This window comes from Sminthopsis crassicaudata, chromosome 4 (genome assembly GCF_048593235.1).
Source record: "Sminthopsis crassicaudata isolate SCR6 chromosome 4, ASM4859323v1, whole genome shotgun sequence".
NCBI classification, from domain to species: Eukaryota; Metazoa; Chordata; class Mammalia; order Dasyuromorphia; family Dasyuridae; genus Sminthopsis; species Sminthopsis crassicaudata.
This window is the reverse complement of record NC_133620.1, coordinates 426371852-426393360: the sequence shown is the minus strand read 5'-3', so window position 1 is coordinate 426393360 and position 21509 is coordinate 426371852. Positions and strand designations below refer to the sequence as shown.

Genomic DNA, 21509 nt, shown 5'->3' with positions numbered 1-21509 from the left:
TTCAGTTCGGTCTGACTTTTTAAGACCCCATGGAACATAGGGGTCCATGGGATTGTCTTGGCAAGGATACTAGAATGGTTCACTATTTTCTTCAATGGATTAAGGCAGACAAAAGTTAAGGGATTTTACCAGGATCACACACACCATATTTGAACTCAGGTTTACCAGACTCCAGGCAAAGCATTCTATCCTCTGAGTCACCTAGCTACCTTCTAAATCAGCATAATTCTGGTGAAATGCATTGGTTAATGGAATAAATAGAATTGCTATAATTACTTATGCCATGATTATCTAAAATCTTTTATGTTAACAAATTTATCACAATCTTCATAAAGTCACTGAATGTCACAGCATGAGCAAAATTAGAACTGAGTACAATATAAGTAACTTCCTAATACTACTTAAAATTATAAAACTGGTTTTAACTCTAAAGGTAAAAGATTCTGACTTTATTCACAGCCACTTTGAATAGTGAAATAAACATGAGTCACTTACATTTTCTTCTATAGACAAAATGATTCTGAACTTGAGATGTTCATTTTAATGTTGATACAATTCAAGTTTATGCTTTATTATGTTGTCATATTTTCAATTTCCATCAAAACGAACCCAAACTCATCACTGAGCCAATATAAATCTCTTCCTACACCAAATGAAAGTTTAACTTTCACATCCTGGAGTTATCTTCAAACCTCAGAAAAAGCTGGCAACAGCTTTTAAACTAAACATGATGGAATTAATTAACTTAACTGCTTTTGAGGTTGACTGTTTGAATATGCCAGACTGAGTACAACTCACTTTCAAAAAATGCTTTATCATAACGAACTCTTTTAAAGATCTTATCCAGATGGAGGCTCCCAAAGATGTTGCATAGTTCTTTTTAAAGTAAAACCATCTGTTTCACTCAGAAAAATGGAACTGAATAGAGCATTCAGAATCCAAAGGGTTATGCATATTAGAGAGGCTTTGGTGGTACAATCCTGGCTTTATGTGAAGGAAACTTGGTCCCAAGTCATCTTCCCTATTATTTTATGAAATGTCACCATTGAGCTATTTGTTTGTTTGTATTAACAAGGCAAATAATCTTTGACTTGTGGTGCTCTTTTTAAAACAGAAAGGCTCTCATTAGGACTAACTTACTGCAGCTACATAATATAAAATGAGCTTATAACATCTTGATAGGATAAATAAGAGTGCTAGGTAGGAGTTTGGGTCTGTGGAAAGGGCAAGGGGAGCAGAAAGAAGAGGTTGGGAGTCCTTCCAAACAGAAGAGATTACCTAAGGCTGACTTTGAGATCTTGAGAAAAGATATCTAAAATCTGGCATTTTAAAAAATATTGTATTTTGATATTCAGGAATTATTAATGAATATTGTTTAGTTTATTACCTGGAGTATTATTTGCTTTACTTGGGATATTCCTAGGTTTCTATATGATACTTTCAATTAGGGGAGTAGGAATAAGTAGGATGATTCTCATTTGTTTTAAGCCTCAAATTTGTGTAAAATAAGCACTTGAGTCTTATAGTTTGGTAGGAAAGGTGTGTGTATGGCCCAAATCTGATAAACATCTCATAAATATTTGCTAATGATATCAAGAAGCTAAAATTCTGGTGGTTTTCTATCATCATGAGTTTCAGAAACCGATTGATAATCAGAATTTAGATGAAAATTGTAAATGCCCTTTGCTAGAGTCAGAAAAACCCTTTGGAGGTTTCAGTCCTCATCCTGTTCCTGGAGAGCTACTAGGTCAGACTTCTATATTCTCTATATTTGGAAATATGAGTTTAGTCACGAGCAATGCTGATTGATGGACACTTGTTACAATACCACCTAGGAAAGAGACATGTATCCTCTGGCTTGGCAGAGAGGGAAAATATAAAACATGTTTACCTGGCCTTTAGAAATCAGGAGGAAGAATGAGGGAATATGGGGGGGGGGAGAAAAGAAGCAGTTTAGCAAAACTAATATGTCAACTGACTCTGCTAGCATATGTTTTGTTAAGCATTCACAGTGCTTCACCTCCTCAAGGAAGGAAAGGAATAGTATTTTCTTATCTCTTCTTCAGGACCATGTATGTTCACAATAATTAGTGTTCAGTTTATCTTAAACTTTTTTTGTTCTTTGTATTTTCATTATCGTAGCCATTGTTTATATGTTATTTACCTGGTTTTGCTTATTTTCTCAAACAACAGTTGCCTTTTTTATTATTCTTTGAAATCTTTATATATGATATGTCTTAGCAGAGTAATAATATATGAGCACAATATTTTTTTTTGTTTTTTTAAGGACATGTAAAAATAATTTTTAACATTCATTTTTTAAAATTTTGAGTTTCAAATTCTCTTCCTCCATCCTTTCACTTTAATCTCCATGAGACAGCAATTTGATAAAGGCTACACATTTATAGTTATGCAAAAATATTTTCATATTGGCCACATTGTAAAATAAAACACAGACAAAAAACATGGAAAAAAAGTAAAGAATAAGAGCAGCTAGGTGGCACAGTGGATAGAGCACCAGCCCTGAAGTCAGGAGGAAAGAAAAAAGAAAAGTAAAGAGCAGTATGCTTTGCTCTGTTTTCAGACTGTTCTTTCTCTGAAGATAGAAAGGATATTTCTTTAAAAGTCATTTGGAATTATCTTGAATCTTTGCATTGCAGAGAATAGCTAAATCAAATTCATAGGCAATCATCATACAATATTACTGTTACTGTATACAATGTTTTCCTGATTCTGCTCACTTCACTTTGTATCAGTTTATATAAATCTTTTCTGTGTTTTTTTTTCCCAAAAGCATTCTGTTTGTCATTTCTTATAGCACAAAAGTGTTCTATGATAGTCACAGCTGTTCCCTAATTGGTCTACATGCCTTTGATTTCCAAATGCCACCAAAAGAGCTGCTATAAATATACATGTATTTTAACATAGAAGTTCTTTCCTTCTAATTTATTTATGGTACAGACTTAATAATGGTATTGCCAAATCAAATGGCATGAATTTTTATAGAGCAGCAGTGTCCCAATTTTCCTACATCCCCAACATATAATGTCATTTTCCTTTTCTATAAGGAAAGCCAATTTGATAAGTGTAAGTTGATTTACCACAATTTATTTAGCCTCTCATTGTTTTATATGATTATTGTCCTAGGTTGCCAGTACAATAGGGAATCCAAATGTCAAATAAATTGATGTTACCTCTTTAAATGTGCTGTTTTCCTTTACCAAAGCAATGCTACTTATTCTCTGTTAATATGATATATATCTTACCCTTTGACCCCAAAATACCACTATTAGGTTTGTTTATGAAAGAGAGCTAAGAAAAGGGAAAAGAATGTATTTGTTTTTGTTTTTGTTTTTAATTTTTAATAGCATTTTCTTTTCCCAAATATATGCAAAAACAGTTCTTAACATTCACCTTTGCAAAACCTTGGGCTACAAATTTTTCTCCCTTTTCTCTCTCTTTCCCTCTCCTCAAGATAGCAAGCAATATGATTTAAGTTAAACATGTGCAATTCTTCTAAATACATTTCCATAATTGTCATGCTATGAAAGAAAAATCAGATCAAATGGGAAAAAACACAAGAAAGGAAAAGGAACCCAAGCAAACAACAACAACAAAAAGGTGAAAATACTATGCTTTGATCCACATCCAATCTCCATAGTTTTCTGGATGCAGATGGCACTTTCCATCATAAATCTATTGGCTTTATCTTGAATCACCTCATTGTTGAAAAGAGCCAAGTCCATCACAGTTGATCATCAGATTATCTTCTTCTTGATATGTATAATGCTTTCTTGGTTCTACTTGCTTCAGTTAGCATCAGTTCATGTAAATCTTTTTGGAAAGACTTTTTTGAAATCAGCCTGCTAATCATTTCTTATAGAACAATAATATTCTATAACATTTATATACCATAACTTATTTAGCCATTCTCCAACTGATGGGAATACACTGTTTCCAGTTCCTTCCTATTACTAAAAAGGCTGCTGCAAACATTTTTGTACATGTGGGCATTTTTCTCTCTTTTATGCTCTCTTTGGAATACAGACCCAGCAGAGATACTGTGGGATCAAAGGGTATACACAATTTTATTGTCCTTTGGGCATAGGTCCAAATTTATCTCCAGAATGCTTGGATCATTTTACAACTCCACCAACGATGCATTAGTGTCCCAGTTTTCCCACATTTCTGTGAACATTCATCATTACCTATTTCTGTCATTTTAGCCAATTTGAGAGGTGTGAAGTGGTACTTCAGGGTTGTTTGAATTTGCATTTCTCTAATCAGTAGTGTTTAGAACATTTTTTCATATGACTAGAAGTGGCTTTAATTTCTTCATCTAAAAATTGTCTGTTCATATCAAAAGGATTTGTACAAAAATATTTATACCAGCCCTTAGAAACTGAGGTGATGCCTATCAAATTGGGGAATGCCTAAACAGGTTGTAGTATATACTTGTCACAGAATACTATTGTGTTATATAAGAAATTATGAGCAGAGCAGTTTCAGTTTCAAACCTGGGAAGCCCTATATGAATACATGCAGAATGAAGTGAGAACTATCAGGAAAACACTGTATATAGTAACAGTAATATTGTAAGGATTTAGCTACTTTGATCAAAATAATTTCAAAGAACTCATGATGAAAAATGCTATCTACTTCCCAAAAAAGATGAACTCAGCATAGATTGAAGCACGTTTTTAAGTGAGCTTTATTTTTTATTTTATTTTGTATTTTCTTTTGCAACATGGCTAATGTAGAAATATATCTTGCATGACTTCACATGTAAAATCAACACAAAATTGCTTGATTTCTCAAGGAAGGGAGAGTCAGAAGACAGGAAGAAAATGTTACTTCAAAAATTTTTAAATTATTGTTAATTTTAAAAATTTAATTTATTAAAAATTTATTAACTTTCTGATGAAGTAATCATTAATTTCTCCTTTCAGGTAATAAATTTTTAGATAGATAAATAACAATAGAGCATACAATTTAAATGTCTTGTTTAAACTTTCTTCATTGGCTTTTGTCCTATTTTGTTCAATATGCATAGTTTTTTGTTATTGATGAAATATAATATAATCTGAGTCCTAAAAGATTAATTCTTTAATTAGTAATTAAAGCTTCGCAAAACTTTCATTAGTTGGGTTTTATATTCATTTATGAACTTGAATTATAGCATACTTTCACTGGGAGGTTTGAATATTTTCCCTGAAGTCTCAAGCCAATTTCTGAAAGAGAGCTCTAGTTCCTGAAAAATTATGTAACTCACATTTTTGTAAATTGAGTCATATTTAAGACTGAGCTGAAACAAACACAGTTTGTTTCACTATGTGAAACAGTAATTTTACTGAAATTACCCGGCTCTTTATCCTGGAACTGGCTTATTGAAAAACTGAATCCTCTTTATGGAAAGTAAATCCACTCCTTCAGATGTTGACTCCAAGGGACAAAACTTTAGTGGCCCAGCCCTAGTTATTTGGTGAACCAAAACTGAGTTGTAGTTTCCCCATGTGTATGGATGGGACTACCTAATGACCATCTTCCAATGAATTATGAGCTAGAGAAAACAGTAAAAATGGAGTTCAGTCTTAGTGGGGAAGGAGCCATGTTGATAGAATGCTGAGCATGAGCCAGGGAAAGTGTGGTAGATGGAACAAACTGATGTCTGTACCTGAGAAGTCTGAGTAAGTGAAGGGAAGGAGGAGAGGCACAGTTAGCACAATTGGCAGGCAGCCCTGGAGTCTTCACCTGGGTTCAACCTTTATCACGATGTGCACAGGAGGGTTCATGAATTCTTGTTTGAGTTGGGATTGTGGTCTAGGTGCTCTTGTTATTAGATGATATAGTATACTAGTATGTAAACTAATTAATAATAGCTGAGATTAGACTCAAGCTTCTGCTTTTTATTTGAATTGTGTTCTCTGTTCTTGCTTTTATTTCCTGTGCATGCCCGAGCAATTCAACAACATAGCTACATCTTGGAGAGAGCCACGAGGTTCCACTTTTAGTTTGTTCCAACATTTTAATCGATAGTTCAGAGGAATATATGGAAGGTATATTTATCGAATTTGAGGATAGTACTGCCTGTCTGGCATGTAATGGGCATGTGATAAATGTTTATTGAATCAAATCGATGAATGAATCAAGTTTTAAACGAATTCTGACAGGCTGAAATACTGGCTCAAAACTAAGGAGATGAAATGTAATTGGGACAAATAAAAATTTCTGTATTTAGGTTCCAAAATCAATTGCACAGAGCTGAAGAGCTTTGTCTAAGTAGAAGCATGAAAGGTACCAATGAAATTGAATAAATACATATTTATTATTTACTTGTGGGTCTTAATTGACCACAAACTTTATAAGAATCAACAGTGGGGTTGTGGCTGCCAAAAACTAATGCAATCTTAGGTTGTATTAATAGAGTAGGAATCAGAATTAAACTCAGCTGGCCACTACAAAAGTTCTTGTTCCAATTTCAGCTCTGACACTAACTAGATGCATGACATTGAGTAAATCTTTTTACCTCTGTTGAAGAAAAGGTTGAATTCAATGACCTAAAAATCCTCTTTCTATTCTAAAATTCTATGAAATTTTTGGTATTTAATTCATAGAGGCAATAATCTCACTATATTCATAAGATCACGGATTTAAAATGGGCAAGAACCTTAGAGAGGTTATCCAGTACAACTTTCTCACTTTACAGTTGAGGAAACTCAGTCCCAGACAGGTTTTGCTACTTGTCCAAGTTCATGCAAATGATCAAATAAAGCTTTCTGACTCCAAATTCAGTGTTCTTCTTTTTTTCCTACATTACAATGCCCCACTTATGGTATGGTAGGTACACTGTGCTTGATTATTAACACTTTTTTAAAAAGTTAGTTTTGCTGATGACTTTTGCCTTTTTAATCTGTACCTTCCCTCACTGTATTTTTATTTTGTACAAAGAAAAACAATTAAGCAAAAACATCCAATATAGTTACTACTTGTGATGATATGTCCAATATTCTGCCCTAGTAATTCTTGACTTCTCTAAGGAGAGGAGTCTACTTTCTCTTCCCCAGGACTTTTTTTTTTGTAACTAAGAATGCAACTTCCTTTTATTAACTTTTTAAAAATTTACATTACTGTAGTCATTGTGTACATTGTTATCTTGGTTTCATTTATTTCACTAAGTGACAAGTTATCCCACCATTTCCACTCATGTTTCTCTAAATTTCTGTTTCTTTCTTATTGCACCATAATGATTTGTTTCCTTTTTATACCAGTTTTTCCATTCACTTCCCAAATGTTGGACATCTGGTCTCCCTGCTCTCCCTTTCTCTTTATCCACTCTGCTACCACAAAGAATGCTGCTTTGAATACTTTGGTTTATACTGGATTTTTGTTTGTCTTTGAATTCCTTAAGTCTTACATTCAGTAATGAATTGCTGGGTCCAAGGGTATGGACAGTTTATATACTTTTCTTGAATAATTCCCATTTGAAATCTAGTATGGTGGAGCAAGTTATTAGATTCACTAACGAGTCTCTACATCTTGTCTGAGTAATCACGATAGGCCATCCATATGCCTGTTTTTCCATAGCCCTTCCAACAAAGACTATTCCTATCTTTTGTCATTTTGCCAGTCGACATGATTAGAGATGATAGCTCTAAATTATTTTGATTTGAATTCATCCTACTATTGGTGATTTGAAGCCTGTCTTTTTGTGGCTCTTGATAGTTTGCAATTTTTCTTTTGAAGAATTAGTTGAGAATTTCACATGGGGCAGAAATTAGATGCAACTGAACAGCATCATGAGCAGCTAGTTGTACAGTGAATAGAATGCTGTGCCTGAGTCAGGAAAACTCATCTTCTTAGTCTCAGATCTTCAACTACTTTTCAGACACTTGAACTGAAAGTTTAGTTGTCATCTTAAATGGCAGCAAAGTGGCTCAGTAGATGGAGTGCTGAACCTGGATTCAGATAGATCTGAATTCCAATGTGGTCTCACTTACTGTGTCTTAGCAAGTCATTTAATCCTGTTTACCTCAATTTCCTTATCTTCAATAAACAGGAGAAAGAAGTGGCAAGTCACTTTAATATCTTCACCAAGAAAATCCCCAAAGGAATTTAAAAGTGTTGGAAATGAATGAAAAACAACTCAACAATAACAAATATCTTAAAACTCAGCATGCTCCAAACAGAACTTGTCTTTCCTCCTAAGCTTTCCCTGCTTCTAAACTTCTCCATTATTATTTCTCAATCCTTCATGTTTAGAATTTAGATGTCACCTTTGATGCCTTCCTACCTCTCACCCCTCCACATCAATCTGCTGCCCAGGCCTGTTAATTTCACCTTTATAACAAATTTCCAATATGTAACCTTCTCTCCTTTGACTCTACCTCCTCTCTAATGCAGATCCTCACCTGGATTATTGCCTCAAGTATTTCTCTGCTTAGTTGTCAAAGTGATTTTCCTAAGGAATAGATCTGGCTATGTTATCTCCACCTTCTTCTTACCTCCTCCCCAACCCTGTACCTGCCCTCAACTCTAGTAGCTTTCTATTATCTCCAGGATCAAATAAAATATCCTGTGTTTGGGCTTTCAAAGCCCTTCATACCTGCTCTTCTCCCTGACTTCTCCAATTTTCTTATATTTTACAGTTCTCTCTCCCATGAACTTTTTGAAGTAATGACATTGGTCTCCTTGCTGTTCCTTGAATAGGATATTCTATATTTGACTCCCTGAGTTTTCTTTCTTTTTTTTTCCCTAACACTTTAAAGTAAATTTTTAAATGGATATTTTAAATCTCATATATCACCATAATATCCCATATCCTTTTCCCTTCCCAGAGAATTATTCCAAATGACAAATAATATTTTTAAAAAGAAAAAAAAATCAGCACAACTGATCAATATATGGAAAAAGGCAGAAATGTTCAATATTTAATACCTGTGAACCTCCCATCTCCACAGAAGGTTAGGTCAGAAGTATTTTATATCTCTTCACTTTAGTCCTATTTGAACTTTATAATTTTGCTATATTTACTTTTGATTTTTTTGGTATGTAATTCTTTCTATTTGTATTGTTGTATTTGCTGGGTATATTTTTTCTTGGTTCTGCGTACTCCACTTTATATCAATTCATATAGATTTTTCCATGCTTCTCTGTATTCATCATACTCATTATTTCTTATAGCACAGTAATATTTCATTATATTAATGTACCATAATTCTTTAGCCATTCCCCAATTGATATGTATTCACTTTGCTTCCAGTTCTTAGCTACAAATGCTGCTATAAACATTAGGGTAAATGTATTTTTTCTCTTATCATCAATGGTTTCCTTGAAGGTATAAGCCCAGTAATAGAGTCTCTGGTTCAAAGATAATGAACATTTTAGTCACTTTATTTGCACAATTCCAAATTGCTTTCCAAAATAGTTGTGTCATTTCATAGCTTCACCATCATTATTAGTGTGCTTATCTCCCCAGCATCCCTTCAACATGGACTATTAATATTTTTTGTTATTTTTGCCAATTTTCAGGGTATAAGGAGAAATCTCGGGATTGTTTTGATTTTCATTTCTCTTAGCATTAGTGACTTTTTCAGATTAGGAGCATTTTTTCATGGAGCTTTTTCATTTGAACATTTTCAGTTCTTTTGCAAATTGTTCATATTTTTAACTTATTTATATATTGGGGAATCACTTTTATATATACAACTATATGTAAGTGCATGTATTATGTTTCTACATCTTTATCAGAAAAATTTGATACAAAGATCTCCCTCTATTTGATTAATTCCCTTCTTATGCTACATGCATTAATGTTGTCTGTATAAAAGCTTTTCAGTTTTTAGTAATCAAAGTTAACGATTTTACCTTTTGCAATTGCCTCTATTTCTTGTTTCATGACTCCAACAATTTTTGATGATTGTAACCGAAGTCTGTAATATTCTCCTTCCTCATAACTGCTTCCTGGTTTCCCTTCAAGTTCCTTCTCTTCCCATGGCTTTCTTCAACAAGTTCCAGCTAAAATCCTACCTTTTATAGGAAGTCTCTCCTCCTACCTCTTACTTCAACTGCCTTCTCTCTGTTGATTATTTTCAGTTTGTCCTTCGTTTAGCTTGTTTGTAAAATTTGTTTGTATATTATCTCCTCCATTAGACAGTGAGCTTCTTGAGAGTAGGGACTGTCTTTTGCCATTTTTATATTCCTAATACTTAAAACACTGCCTAGAACAAAGTAGGCATCTAACAATGTTAACTGAGTTACTACAAAGAGCAGAGCTAAGGCCAAAGGATAGAAGTTAAAAAGAGGCAAAATGTAATTGGTTATAAGAGCTGGAATCAGTCTATCTGGATTCCTAGTACATCTGAATTACCATGAGAAAAGGAGACTCCAAAGCTAAATCCTAGATTGTCTTTTCCAGGAAAGACTTTTTTTTCATATATATATATAAAAATTTTAATTTTTTCAAAATACATGCATGGATAGTTTTCAAATTCACCCTTGCAAAACCTTGTTCCAAATTTTTTATTTCTCTCTTCCTCCCTTAGATGGCAAGTATAGATTACATTCTTTATAGAACTTTTCCCTCACAGTTTTAGTTGCTAAAATGATACAACTACTTCTTTTAACCCAATTTTTATTATGTATGACTAGAATGAAATGCCAGTTTTCTTTTGATTTTGACTTGAAAACTGATTTAAATATGAATAATTCATAAAATGTTATATTATGCATATAAATTATGTAATATTCATAGGTCTTATGGGAATTTCAGCAGTTTAGAATGCAGTTTGTAGTCTGTGGCCATGAGAGTGACAAACAGTGTTCTGACCTAGACTCATGAAAGAGATGACAACTTGACAGTAATGAGGTCCAACAAGTCATGATGAGGTCCAACAAGTCAGGAAGGATGGGGAGTCATCTGGAATGATTTCAAAGACTCAAACTATTTCCAGATCAAGGAGCAAAGCTTTATAGTAAAGCTTAGCTAGCAAGAGAATAATAATAAATAATAACTTATTCCTAATAAACTCACAATTAACAAAGGGAAAGGACCTTTTCCTTTTATAAGACCTTTTATGGGAAAGGACTCAAAACAAGATGTATTAACTATACTAATTGTGTGCATCAGTAAATCAATTATGTGATTGTGGTTGTGCCTTGGGAATTGAGGCATATAACTTGACTGCTAGATTTTATACAATAACTATGGGCTATACAATAACTGGATTTTATACAATAACTGGATAGCTGTGTCTATATAAGATAACTATCATTATAAGATAATTCTACAGCATCAGTTTGTTCCTCACTGGGGCTCATTCAGATTCTGGTTTGCTACCAAAGACAGTTTTTTTTTTGCTGGAATCTATTTATCCCATCATTTGGGGTTTGGAAAGAAATTGCATCAGTCATCAGATAGTGTGTTGCTGACCCTGGAATGGGAAATGATTATCACTGAAAGGAAGATCATTGGCTACCCTTTAACTAGCTTTGAGGAACATAGCAACAAGGATTATAACTGAGGATCTAGATTTGGACAGAAGCTTGTGAAACAATTAGGAAGGAGACTCACAATTGTCAGTTAAGTAACAGATTGGCAGTAGAATATAATATGTTCTGTCCTTTAAGTCATTTCTGACTCTTCATGACCCTATTTGAGCTTTTCTTGGCAGAGATATTAGAGCAGTTTGCCATTTACTTCTCCAGTTCATTTTACAGATGGGGAAACTGAAGTAAACTGGGTTAAGTGACTTGCCCAGGATCATACGGCTACTAAATATCTGAGGTAAGATGTCTGAATCTTCCTGATTCTGGGTTTGACACTCTCTCAGCTGGGCTATCTAACTTCTCAAATACAATATTATTATTATTATTATTAAGTATTAGTTAATTAATTGTAGTATTTTGGTTTTGTTCTCCTGGGTATTTAATATTAGTTTCTTTTGTTAATTTATAAGCATATGACCTAGTTTTAGTTCTGAAATTATTAAATATTCTGGCTCTGAATTCTTTTCTCTTGTGTATCTAGTTTGCACAATTATGATATTCAATTATTGCTGCCCAGACACATTGCACTTGCTTGCATATGGCACATGTCTGCACATGGCAGATATATATAAGGAATTAAGATAACTTACTCTTAGCTAGACTTATAAAAACTTAAATTAAATTGAACTAGATTTAAATTAGGTTAGATTAAATTAAATCAGAAGACACTAAAAATTAGATTAGATTAGATTAAATTAATTAGAAGACACCAAAGCATTTAGATTAAATTAATTAGAAGACACCAAAGCAATAAATGTTTTAATATCTTGAAATAATAAAAAACTTCAGTACAGATAGAATCTTAAATTTAGAGTTGGAAGGGACCTTGCAGGCCATGTTGTAAAACCCAGCCTTCTTCCTTTCTCCCATTTTACAGATAAGAAAACTGAGACAAGGAAAAGTTAAGTTACTTGGCCAAGGTTGCACCAGTAGAGACAAAGGCAGAGATTTGATAGAGTCAGTTTCACAAAACCAAGCAATCAAATAAAACCCCCCAAAACCAACTGTGTAGTACATAACTCATCCAATAAATTTTAGAGATCTTTCAAAATGTAAAGAAAAAGTTTTATTTGTTTCTCATGAGAACATGAATAGCTTGGGCAATATATATGTTCCCTGACGCAACACCATCCTCCCCCTGCTGTTTCATCCTCATTGACGAGAACGTGACCTTACATTCTAAGAGTGAAAGCTACAGTGAATGAAGAAGCAACACATAAATTCAAATTTAAAGAAAGACATGCTTTCTGAGATATGTGCTCTCAATGTATGGGCTAGATAGACAAGAGCCAGGTCATTAATTTTTCTCATATACAGGAGTGTCTTCTATAGAGGTACACAGAAATCTTTTCATTTATTCCCATATAATTAACAATTCCTTAAATTTTGGACTAATTTACAGATTGAGGGCCTCTCAATTCCTGTAACCCACTCAGTCTTTTCCTTTTTACTCTTGTTCTATGCACACAATAATTGCCAATTGTAGATTTCAATATAATGAACAATCTTAGATTTTCATAAGTAATAGCCAAATGGTCTTAGTTGTAATTTCCTTTTTATTCACAAGCAAAGGTGGAAATACTCAATTTCCTAAATTACATTTGCTGACTTAGAAAAGCTGATAACAATAAATTTTTAAACACATTTTCTAGTTCTTGTTAGTTTTTCAGTTTATCGTTTAATAACATTGAGGAGATTAGTTAACAAACCAAATTTGGGTTCTTCCATCTCAGGAAAAAACTCATGGCTTATCTGTTCAACTAGAGCAGAACCAATCTATCACAAGCAATTAAGTTTCCAATTTTAACACATATATCAATTTAAAGTTATTTAAAATTTAGACAGTATTTTAGTTTGTAAGATTCCTTAAAATCTACCTAGACGTCCCATTCAAGCAGAATTGCCTTTTAGTTATTTTCCTGATTCCTACAAACTTCTTCTTCCTTCCTTCCTTCCTTCCTTCCTTCCTTCCTTCCTTCCTTCCTTCCTTCCTTCCTTCCTTCCTTCCTTCCTTCCTTCCTTCCTTCCTTCCTCCCTCCCTCCCTCCTTTCCTTTCTTTCTTTCTTTCTTTCTTTCTTTCTTTCTTTCTTTCTTTCTTTCTTTCTTTCTTTCTTTCTTTCTTTCTTTCTTTCTTTCTTTCTTTCTTTCTTTCTTTCTTTCTTTCTTTCTTTCTTTCTTTCTTTCTTTCTTTCTTTCTTTCTTTCTTTCTCTCTCTGTCTCTTTCTTTCTTTCTTTCTTTCTTTCTTTCTTTCTTTCTTTCTTTCTTTCTTTCTTTTCTTCTTTCTTTTTCTTTCTTTCTTTCAGACGGGAAAGAGTTTCTGCTTCATATAGGTTTTACTTTGAGTGGCTCCTTGCATAAGGAGTTTTAAAGTGGTAGCTCATTGCCTTTCAATTTCCCCCAAATTCCCAAATTCTCTAATTCCTTTCAGTCTACACTCTTCTCATAACTTTTTCACTAACCTTTCTATATACATATATTTTCTTTCTTCTACTTGCTTTGACCATCTTCACTGTATTAAATACAGTTTCCTCTTCTCTCCCCTTCTTCTGAAAAGTTGCTGCAGTCAGCCAGGCTCAGAGAGAGAAAAAGATGCTCTTTCCCTGGCCTAAGGACCCCAGAATTAGTCCCCAATTTACCTTACCAAGCAAAAACAATACACTCATTCATTCAGAGTTACTTATCTTGAGCCACTCTGAAAGAATTACTATTCTGAATTCTAACAATTTCAACAATTCAGACTGATCTTTTCCAAACCAGCAAAAGAGGCTGACTTCTTATCTCTCACTTAGCTTGCTAACTTTTAACATAGAACAGAGAATGAAAAGCAGACACACACAAACAGAAATCACACAGACACACGCAGTTAAATTGGACATGCTCAGTTAGCTCTGGGAGTATCCTCCCCAATCATAGCAACAATATTTAATCATTCTTTTCTGCAGAGAGATACTAGGACTGAGCCCTCCCATTTTGAATAGTTGATGAGACTTTTCAGTATCAGGTGTACTTAGATCCCAGTCTCTCACACCCACTTCGTGGGGACTTCCCCAAACCTTCAGTCACCTAAATGAATTGTTCTGACCCTTCCAGGAATCTAGTGCCTTCAGATTTCAAGGTCTAGTTTACCTGTCTTTGGATTCTGTGCACAAAGTTGACAACTACTCCTGTTCTTTCACTGATCTGATCAGGTTTTCAACCACGGATTCACTTTAACTTTACACCAAATCTCTCTTCAGGTCACTTTTGTTTGAAGAGGGGGGCAAGGACTCTCAAGCCACGGCAAACAGCTGAAATCTGAGCCTGGTGATCCCCCAATGACCACATGATCCTGGATGAGCCCCCAAACTGTGTAGTACATAACTCACCCAAAAGACAAAAGATTGGCTGCTGTCCTAGCACTTTTAAGGTTTTAAATTCATCCCAAAGCTTTTTTTTTTGGGGGGGGGAGAGGGAAATAGTCTCAAAATAATCTAGGATGTTAGTTTCTACTCATACTTCTTCCCTAAAAATCCACTGGGAAAATGCATGTGTTTTTAAGGGGACTAATAGAAAAGTTGGATAGGAGTGGGGATGTTTTTTTTTTTACTATTACCTTTTCTTCTCCTTTCTACATTCTCCTTTCTGACTTTTTTCCAATGCAATGAATTAAATATTGAACCTATTTTTCATATTTTTTTTTGTTTGTGTGTGGTATGTTCCTGTTAATGCTCTAAATTCAGAATTCCTATCTAAGGTAGTTGTAGTGGTATTTCATGTTCTGAAGCTTTAATTTATCCCAGAACTGGTTAGACACAATTGGAAGGTAGGGTGTGATTGTTGTTGTTCAGTCATGTTGTAACCTTCTGGATTGTTGCATATCATATCTCTATTCCTATCCATTGTTTCTTAAAGTCTGTCCAAGTTTGCTGCTTGTTGTTTCTATGATATTATCTATCTATCTTGTCTTCTGCCAGTCCCTTTTTCTTTTGCCTTCACTCTTTCCCAACAGAAGGATCTTTTCTAATAAGTCTTGTCTTTTTATTATATTATTAAGGCATTTTAGCTTCAGCTTCAATAGTTGACCTTTCAGTGAATAGTATGAATTTATTCCTTTAAGTATTGCCTAATTTAAACTCCTTGCAAAAGTATTCTCTAACACCACAATTTGAAAGTGGCTATTTTGCAACTAATAGTCCAACGATCACATCTGCATATTGCTACTAGAAAAAAACACAGTTTTGACTATACAGACCTTTCTCAGAAAGGATACTAGTTTTTAGTCTGCTGTCCAGATCTGTCATAACTTTCCATCCAAGGAGTAAGTATCTTTTAATTTCATGTCTAGAGTTGCCATTTGCAGTGATCTTTGAGCCCAATAATATAAAAGCTGACACTACTTCCATTAGTTCTCCCTCTCTGCCAAGATATGATGGATCTAGTTGCCAAAATCTTAGGGCTTTTTTATGTTAAGCTTCAACTCATTTTTAACATTCTCTTTTTTCACCATCATCAAGGGACTTCTTAATTCTTCTTCACTTTATGCCATTAGAGTGCATTGTCTGCATATCTGAATTTGTGAATATTTCTTCTGAAGGCAATCTTCAAGCTTATGACTGATCAGTTTATACTTGGCAGTTTATACTATGTATATACATAGTATATCTATATATGTTAAATAAATAAAATGACAATATTCAATCTTGTATTTTTTTCCTAATCTTAAACCAATCAGTTGTTTCATGTTCAGTTCTGACTGTTGCTTCTTGGCCTACAGATATTTTCATCTCTTTGAGGACTTTCAATATTTTGTTGTGACCCACACAGTCAAAGGCTAAAGTCAATGAAGCAGAAGTAAATATTTTTTTCTGGAACTCCCTTGTTTTCTCCAGAATCCAATGAGTGCTGACAATTTGTTCTCTAGTTCCTCTGATTCTTTAAAAGGTAGCCTGCTCTTCTGGTAATTCTCAGTTCATATATTGCTGAAGTTTAGCTTGCAGAATCTTAAGCATAACTTACTAGTGTGTTAAATGAGCATAATTGTTAGATAATTTGAACATTCATCATCATTGTCTTTAGGATTAAGATATAAATGGATCTTTTCTTATTCAGTGGCCACAGTTAGGTTTTTCAAATTGTTGGCATATTGAGTGCAGCACTTTAACACCATCATCTTTTTTTAATTTTAATTTTTTATTATAGCTTTTTATTTACAAAACATATGCATGGGTAATTTTTTTAATTTTTTATTATATATATATTTTTATAATATTATCCCTTGTATTCATTTTTCCAAATTATCCCCCCCTCCCTCTATTCCCTCCCCCCGATGACAGGCAATCCCATACATTTTACATGTGTTACAATATAGTCTAGGTACAATACATGTGTGTGAATATCATTTTCTTGTTGCACAATAAACATTAGAATCCGAAGGTACATGCAACCTGGGCAGACAGATATTAGTGCTAACAATTTACATTCATTTCCCACTGTTCTTTCTCTGGGTGTAGTTATTTCTGTCCATCATTGATCAAGTGGAAGTGAGTTGGATCTTCTTTATGTTGAAGATTTCCACCTCCATCAGAATACATCCTCATACAGTATTGTTGTTGAAGTGTACAGTGATCTTCTGGTTCTGCTCATTTCACTCAGCATCAGTTGATTTAAGTCTCTCCAAGCCTCTCTGTATTCCTCCTGCTGGTCATTGCTTACAGAGCATATGCATGGGAAATTTTTTTGATATTGAACCTTGCAAAATCTTCTGTTCCAAATTTTTCCCTCCTTTCCCCCACTTCCTCCTCTAGATGTAGGTAGTCCAATACATGTTAAATATGTTAAAATATATAACAGCATCATCTTTTAGGATTTTAAATAGTGCTAATAGTATTCTATCACCTCCAATAGTTTTATTGTTAGCAATGATTTCCTAAAGGCCCACTTGACTTTATTTTCTAGAATGTCTGGATTTAGATCAGTAACCACAGCATCCTGGTTTTTGTAATGTTAAGATCTTCTACACTTTTCCTATGATATTCTTACAATCTCTTCTATTTCTCTTAAATCTCTATCATTTTTGCCTTTTATTATGCCCATTTTTTGTATGAAATATTCCCTTGATAACTCTAATTTTCTTGAAGAGATCTCTGGTCTTTCCTGTTTTGTTGTTTTCTTCTATTTCTTTGCATTCTTTGGAATTCTGTGCATGAATTGGGTATATATTTCCCTTTCTCCTTTATATTGTCATTTCCTTCTTTCCTCATCTACTTTTAAAGCCTCATCACATATCCATTTTGCTTTCTTGCTTTTCTTTTTCTTTATTTTTTTGAACATTCTTTTTTCATATTTAAATTTTCAACTTAACATGTAATCTTTTCCTTCCTTTTCCCTCTCTCAATAGTATTCTATTTTTCCAAATACATGTAAAGATAATTTTCAACATTCATTTTTGTAAGTTTTTGTGTTCCAAATTTTTTTCCCTTTCTTCCTTACCTCTCCCCTCCCCATAACAGCAAGCAATCTAATATGAATTAAATATATGCTATTCTTTTAAACATATTTTCATATTTTTCATGTTGTGCAAGAAAAATCAGATGCAAAAGGGAAAAAGCCATGAGAAAGAAAAAGAAAAAAAAGAGATGGAAATATTATGCTTCAATCCACATTTATTCTCCATAGTTCTCTCTCTGGATGCAAATGGAATTTCCCATCCCAGGTCTACTGGAATTGTCTTGAATCACCTCATTGCTGAGAAGAGCCAAGTACATCATAATTGATCATCACATAATATTGTTGTTACTGTTACTGTGTACAAAATTCTCTTGGTTCTACTCACTTTACTCCACATCAGTTCATGTAAGTCTTTCCAGACTTTTCTGACATAAGCCTGCTCGTCATTTCTTAAATATTCCATTATACATATATAACATAACGAATTCAGCTATTCTCCAACTGATGGGTAGCCACTCAATTTCTAGTTCCTTGCCACTACAAAAAGTTGCTCCTCTTTTTCACTGTAATATTTTTTGTTGCTGTTTCCTGTACAATATTGCCAATCTTGGGCCATAGTTCTTCAGACTCTCTATTTACCAGATTTAATTCCTTAAATCTATTTATCATTTCCACTTCATATTCATAAGGGAGGTTATTTAGGTCATACCTAGTCTATGGTTTCTCTACTTTCTTCAGTTTGAATTTTGCAATAAGAAGCTCATGATGTGATCCACAGTCATCTTGTCATGGCAGAAAGACTTTCATAGTTCAATGAAATTATGAACTATGCCATGCAAGATTACCCAATACAGATAGGTCATAGTGGAGAATTCTAACCAAAGGTGATCCTGTGGAGGAGGAAATGGCAAACCAGTCCAGTGTCATTGCCAAGAAAATCCCATGGATAGTACTAAAATAATTATGGAGATGTCACTGGAAGATGCGCACCTCAGATTGGAAGGTATCCATTATGTTACTGGGGAAGAGCAGAGGTCCCACTACAAGTAGCTCCAATACTAATTAAGCAACTGGGCCAAAACTGAAAGGAAGCTCAGCTATGGATGTTTGGTGACAAAAGGAAAGTCCACAATGTAAAGACAAATGTTGAATAGAAACCCGAATGTAACATCTGGAATGTATGAGGTTGGATGAGGTCAAATAAGAGATGGAAAGATTATACATCTTGAGTGTCAGTGAACTTAAATGGAAGAGAGTGGGTGAATTTAATTAAGATGATCACTACATATACTACTATGAGCAAGAATCCCTTAGGAGAAATGGAATAACCTTCTTAATCAACATAATCAACAAAAGGATAAAAAAGAGCAGTTTTGAGATATAATTAAAAAATAAATGATATCTGCTCTAATACAAAGCAAACTGACATAGCAGTAATATGTCTATGCTCCACCACTGTTGCTGAAGATGCCAAAATTTATCAGTTCACTTTTGCCTTTGCCAGATAGTCAAGAAAGAAATCAAATTGACTATATACTTAGCAGCCAAAGGTGGAGAAACTCTATCTATACAGTATCCTGTTAAAACAAGACCTGGAGCTTGCTAGAGATCAGATCATGAGCTTATTGCAAAATTCAGGATGTGGACGGGTTTCTCTTCAACCCTCACCTTTCTCTATATCAATTCTTTAGGATCCCAACCTCAAAAGTATTATCATGAGGTCCAAAGTAGTAAAGAAACCAACGTAAACTACTAGCCACTTATGTTTTATTTCCCCTTCTCTGCCCTTCCTTAGAAGTCTCCTTTCTTACGGAAAGCCTGACCCCATCCCAAAGTCAAAGACAAAACTAATTCTTAAGTTCCTACTGTATGCAAAGCACTGAGTAAGCACCGGAATGTGGGCTGTAGACTGATAGGAACCCCCAAAAGGGGCGCAGCTCTAAACAGACCACAGGGGGCTCACATCAGGATGCCTAAGAGACAGACTTGAGCATGGGGACTTAGAGCTCCCTGCTGGTCCATTACTCTGAGCCCCTGCCCAATACCAGTATTAATTCCCAGTTCAGTCCTGAAAGGCAAAGTGAGGCAAGTGACTTTGCAGAGTCCTCTCTTAGCTAAATCCAATTCACTTGCATGTCATGGCATCATCTCCCTGATGGCATGGTCCTTTTTTAGAAAGAACAACGACAGACGACAATGACAGCAGCAGCAGCAGCTTGTCCTGCCCCACCCCGGGGAGCTATTCCGCAGGAACTGCCCTTCACGGAGAAAGGGACGCAGGATTTTAAGCTCTTCTTTCTCCTGAGATCTGAGGGCGCCCCGAAAACGCGCCTCTACGGGGCTCTACCTACCCTTGCCAGCCTCCAGCAGTAGCCAGCTGGGCAGACTAGGATGCTCACCTCCGTGCAAAGCTGCTAAGTGAGCGGCGCTGCCCGCTGCCCACTGCACGCTGTTTCTGCCCGCTGCCCGCTGCCCGCTGTCTGCTGCCCGCTGCCCCGGCAGCTGCCCTACCGCCTCGTGGACAGACGGCTCGGGCCCGCCTCTGTCCGCAGCCCGTGCTGCCACGCCGCCGTCCTGGGCTGGGCCGGGCGGGGGCCAAGGCCGGGCAGGGCGGAGGAGAGCAGGCCGGGAGCCGGGCTGGTGGCTGGAAGAGGCTGGTCCCACGTCCGCCGGGATATCCCCCCACTGCCTCTGGGCGCGATGCTCCGCTGGATGCGTGGCTTCCTGCTGAGCGCCCGGAGCGATGATGATGAAGGCCAAGACCAAGAATCCAACCGCCGCTTTGAAAGCCTCTTCCTACAGCTGGACCACGACGGGAACGGCAAGGTGGACATCATCGAGCTGCAGGAGGGTCTCAGGAAGTTGGGCATCTCTGTAGGCAAAGACGTGCAGGAGGTGAGTGGAGAGGAGCAGGTGAAAGGAGGGAATGGGACAGCCGTGGACAAAACCAAACCCTTTCTCCTAATATCTAGTGAAAGACTGACCCATTGTAAAGTGAATTTCTTTAAGAAAAACAACTTTTCTCCATCTTCATTCTTATATTAATTTTTTTCCTCTGAAGCAAGTGGGGTTAAATGACTTGCCCAGGGTCACACAACTAGGAATTTTTAAATGAGGTCAAATTTGAACTCAGATCAGTGGCTTCAGGCCACTTAGCTGTCCCACTTATATTACTTGATGAATAAAACCCAATGAAAATCTGAGCTATCTTGACCTCCTTTCCAATTAACCCCCTATTTTATGATTAAGTGAGTAAAAGGGGAAAGATTTCAATCTGGGGAATCCCTACAAGTGTGGTTGGCAGTGACTGGTTGGCAGTGACGAACACTGCAGCTTTCTCTTAAGTGTGTTTCAGAAACTGTGAGACCTTGGGAGAGGGACTTCTTCAAAGTGCTGACTACTGCTTTTAGGAAACCTCCTAGATAGGGAGAAACCTAAATGTGTCTTTATGGCTGCTGCTTGCTGGGAGTACATATGAGAACTCAGAGGTTGCTAAATCACTTCCTAATGGAGAAAGTGCTGGGTTAGGACTTAGAGG

The 21509-nt window shown here is 35.5% G+C and overlaps 1 protein-coding gene across 1 annotated transcript in view; it reads left to right on the top strand.

Annotated features, from left to right (window-relative positions):
* Positions 1–20514: 20514 nt before the first annotated feature.
* LOC141539720 (mitochondrial adenyl nucleotide antiporter SLC25A24-like) overlaps positions 20515–21509 on the top strand; it is a 46216-nt gene continuing 45221 nt past the window's right edge. Inside the window, exon 1 of the mRNA XM_074262847.1 lies at positions 20515–20866. Within this exon, the coding sequence (XP_074118948.1) occupies positions 20672–20866 (195 nt within the window). The 5' untranslated portion in view covers positions 20515–20671. The remainder of the gene's footprint in view (positions 20867–21509) is intronic.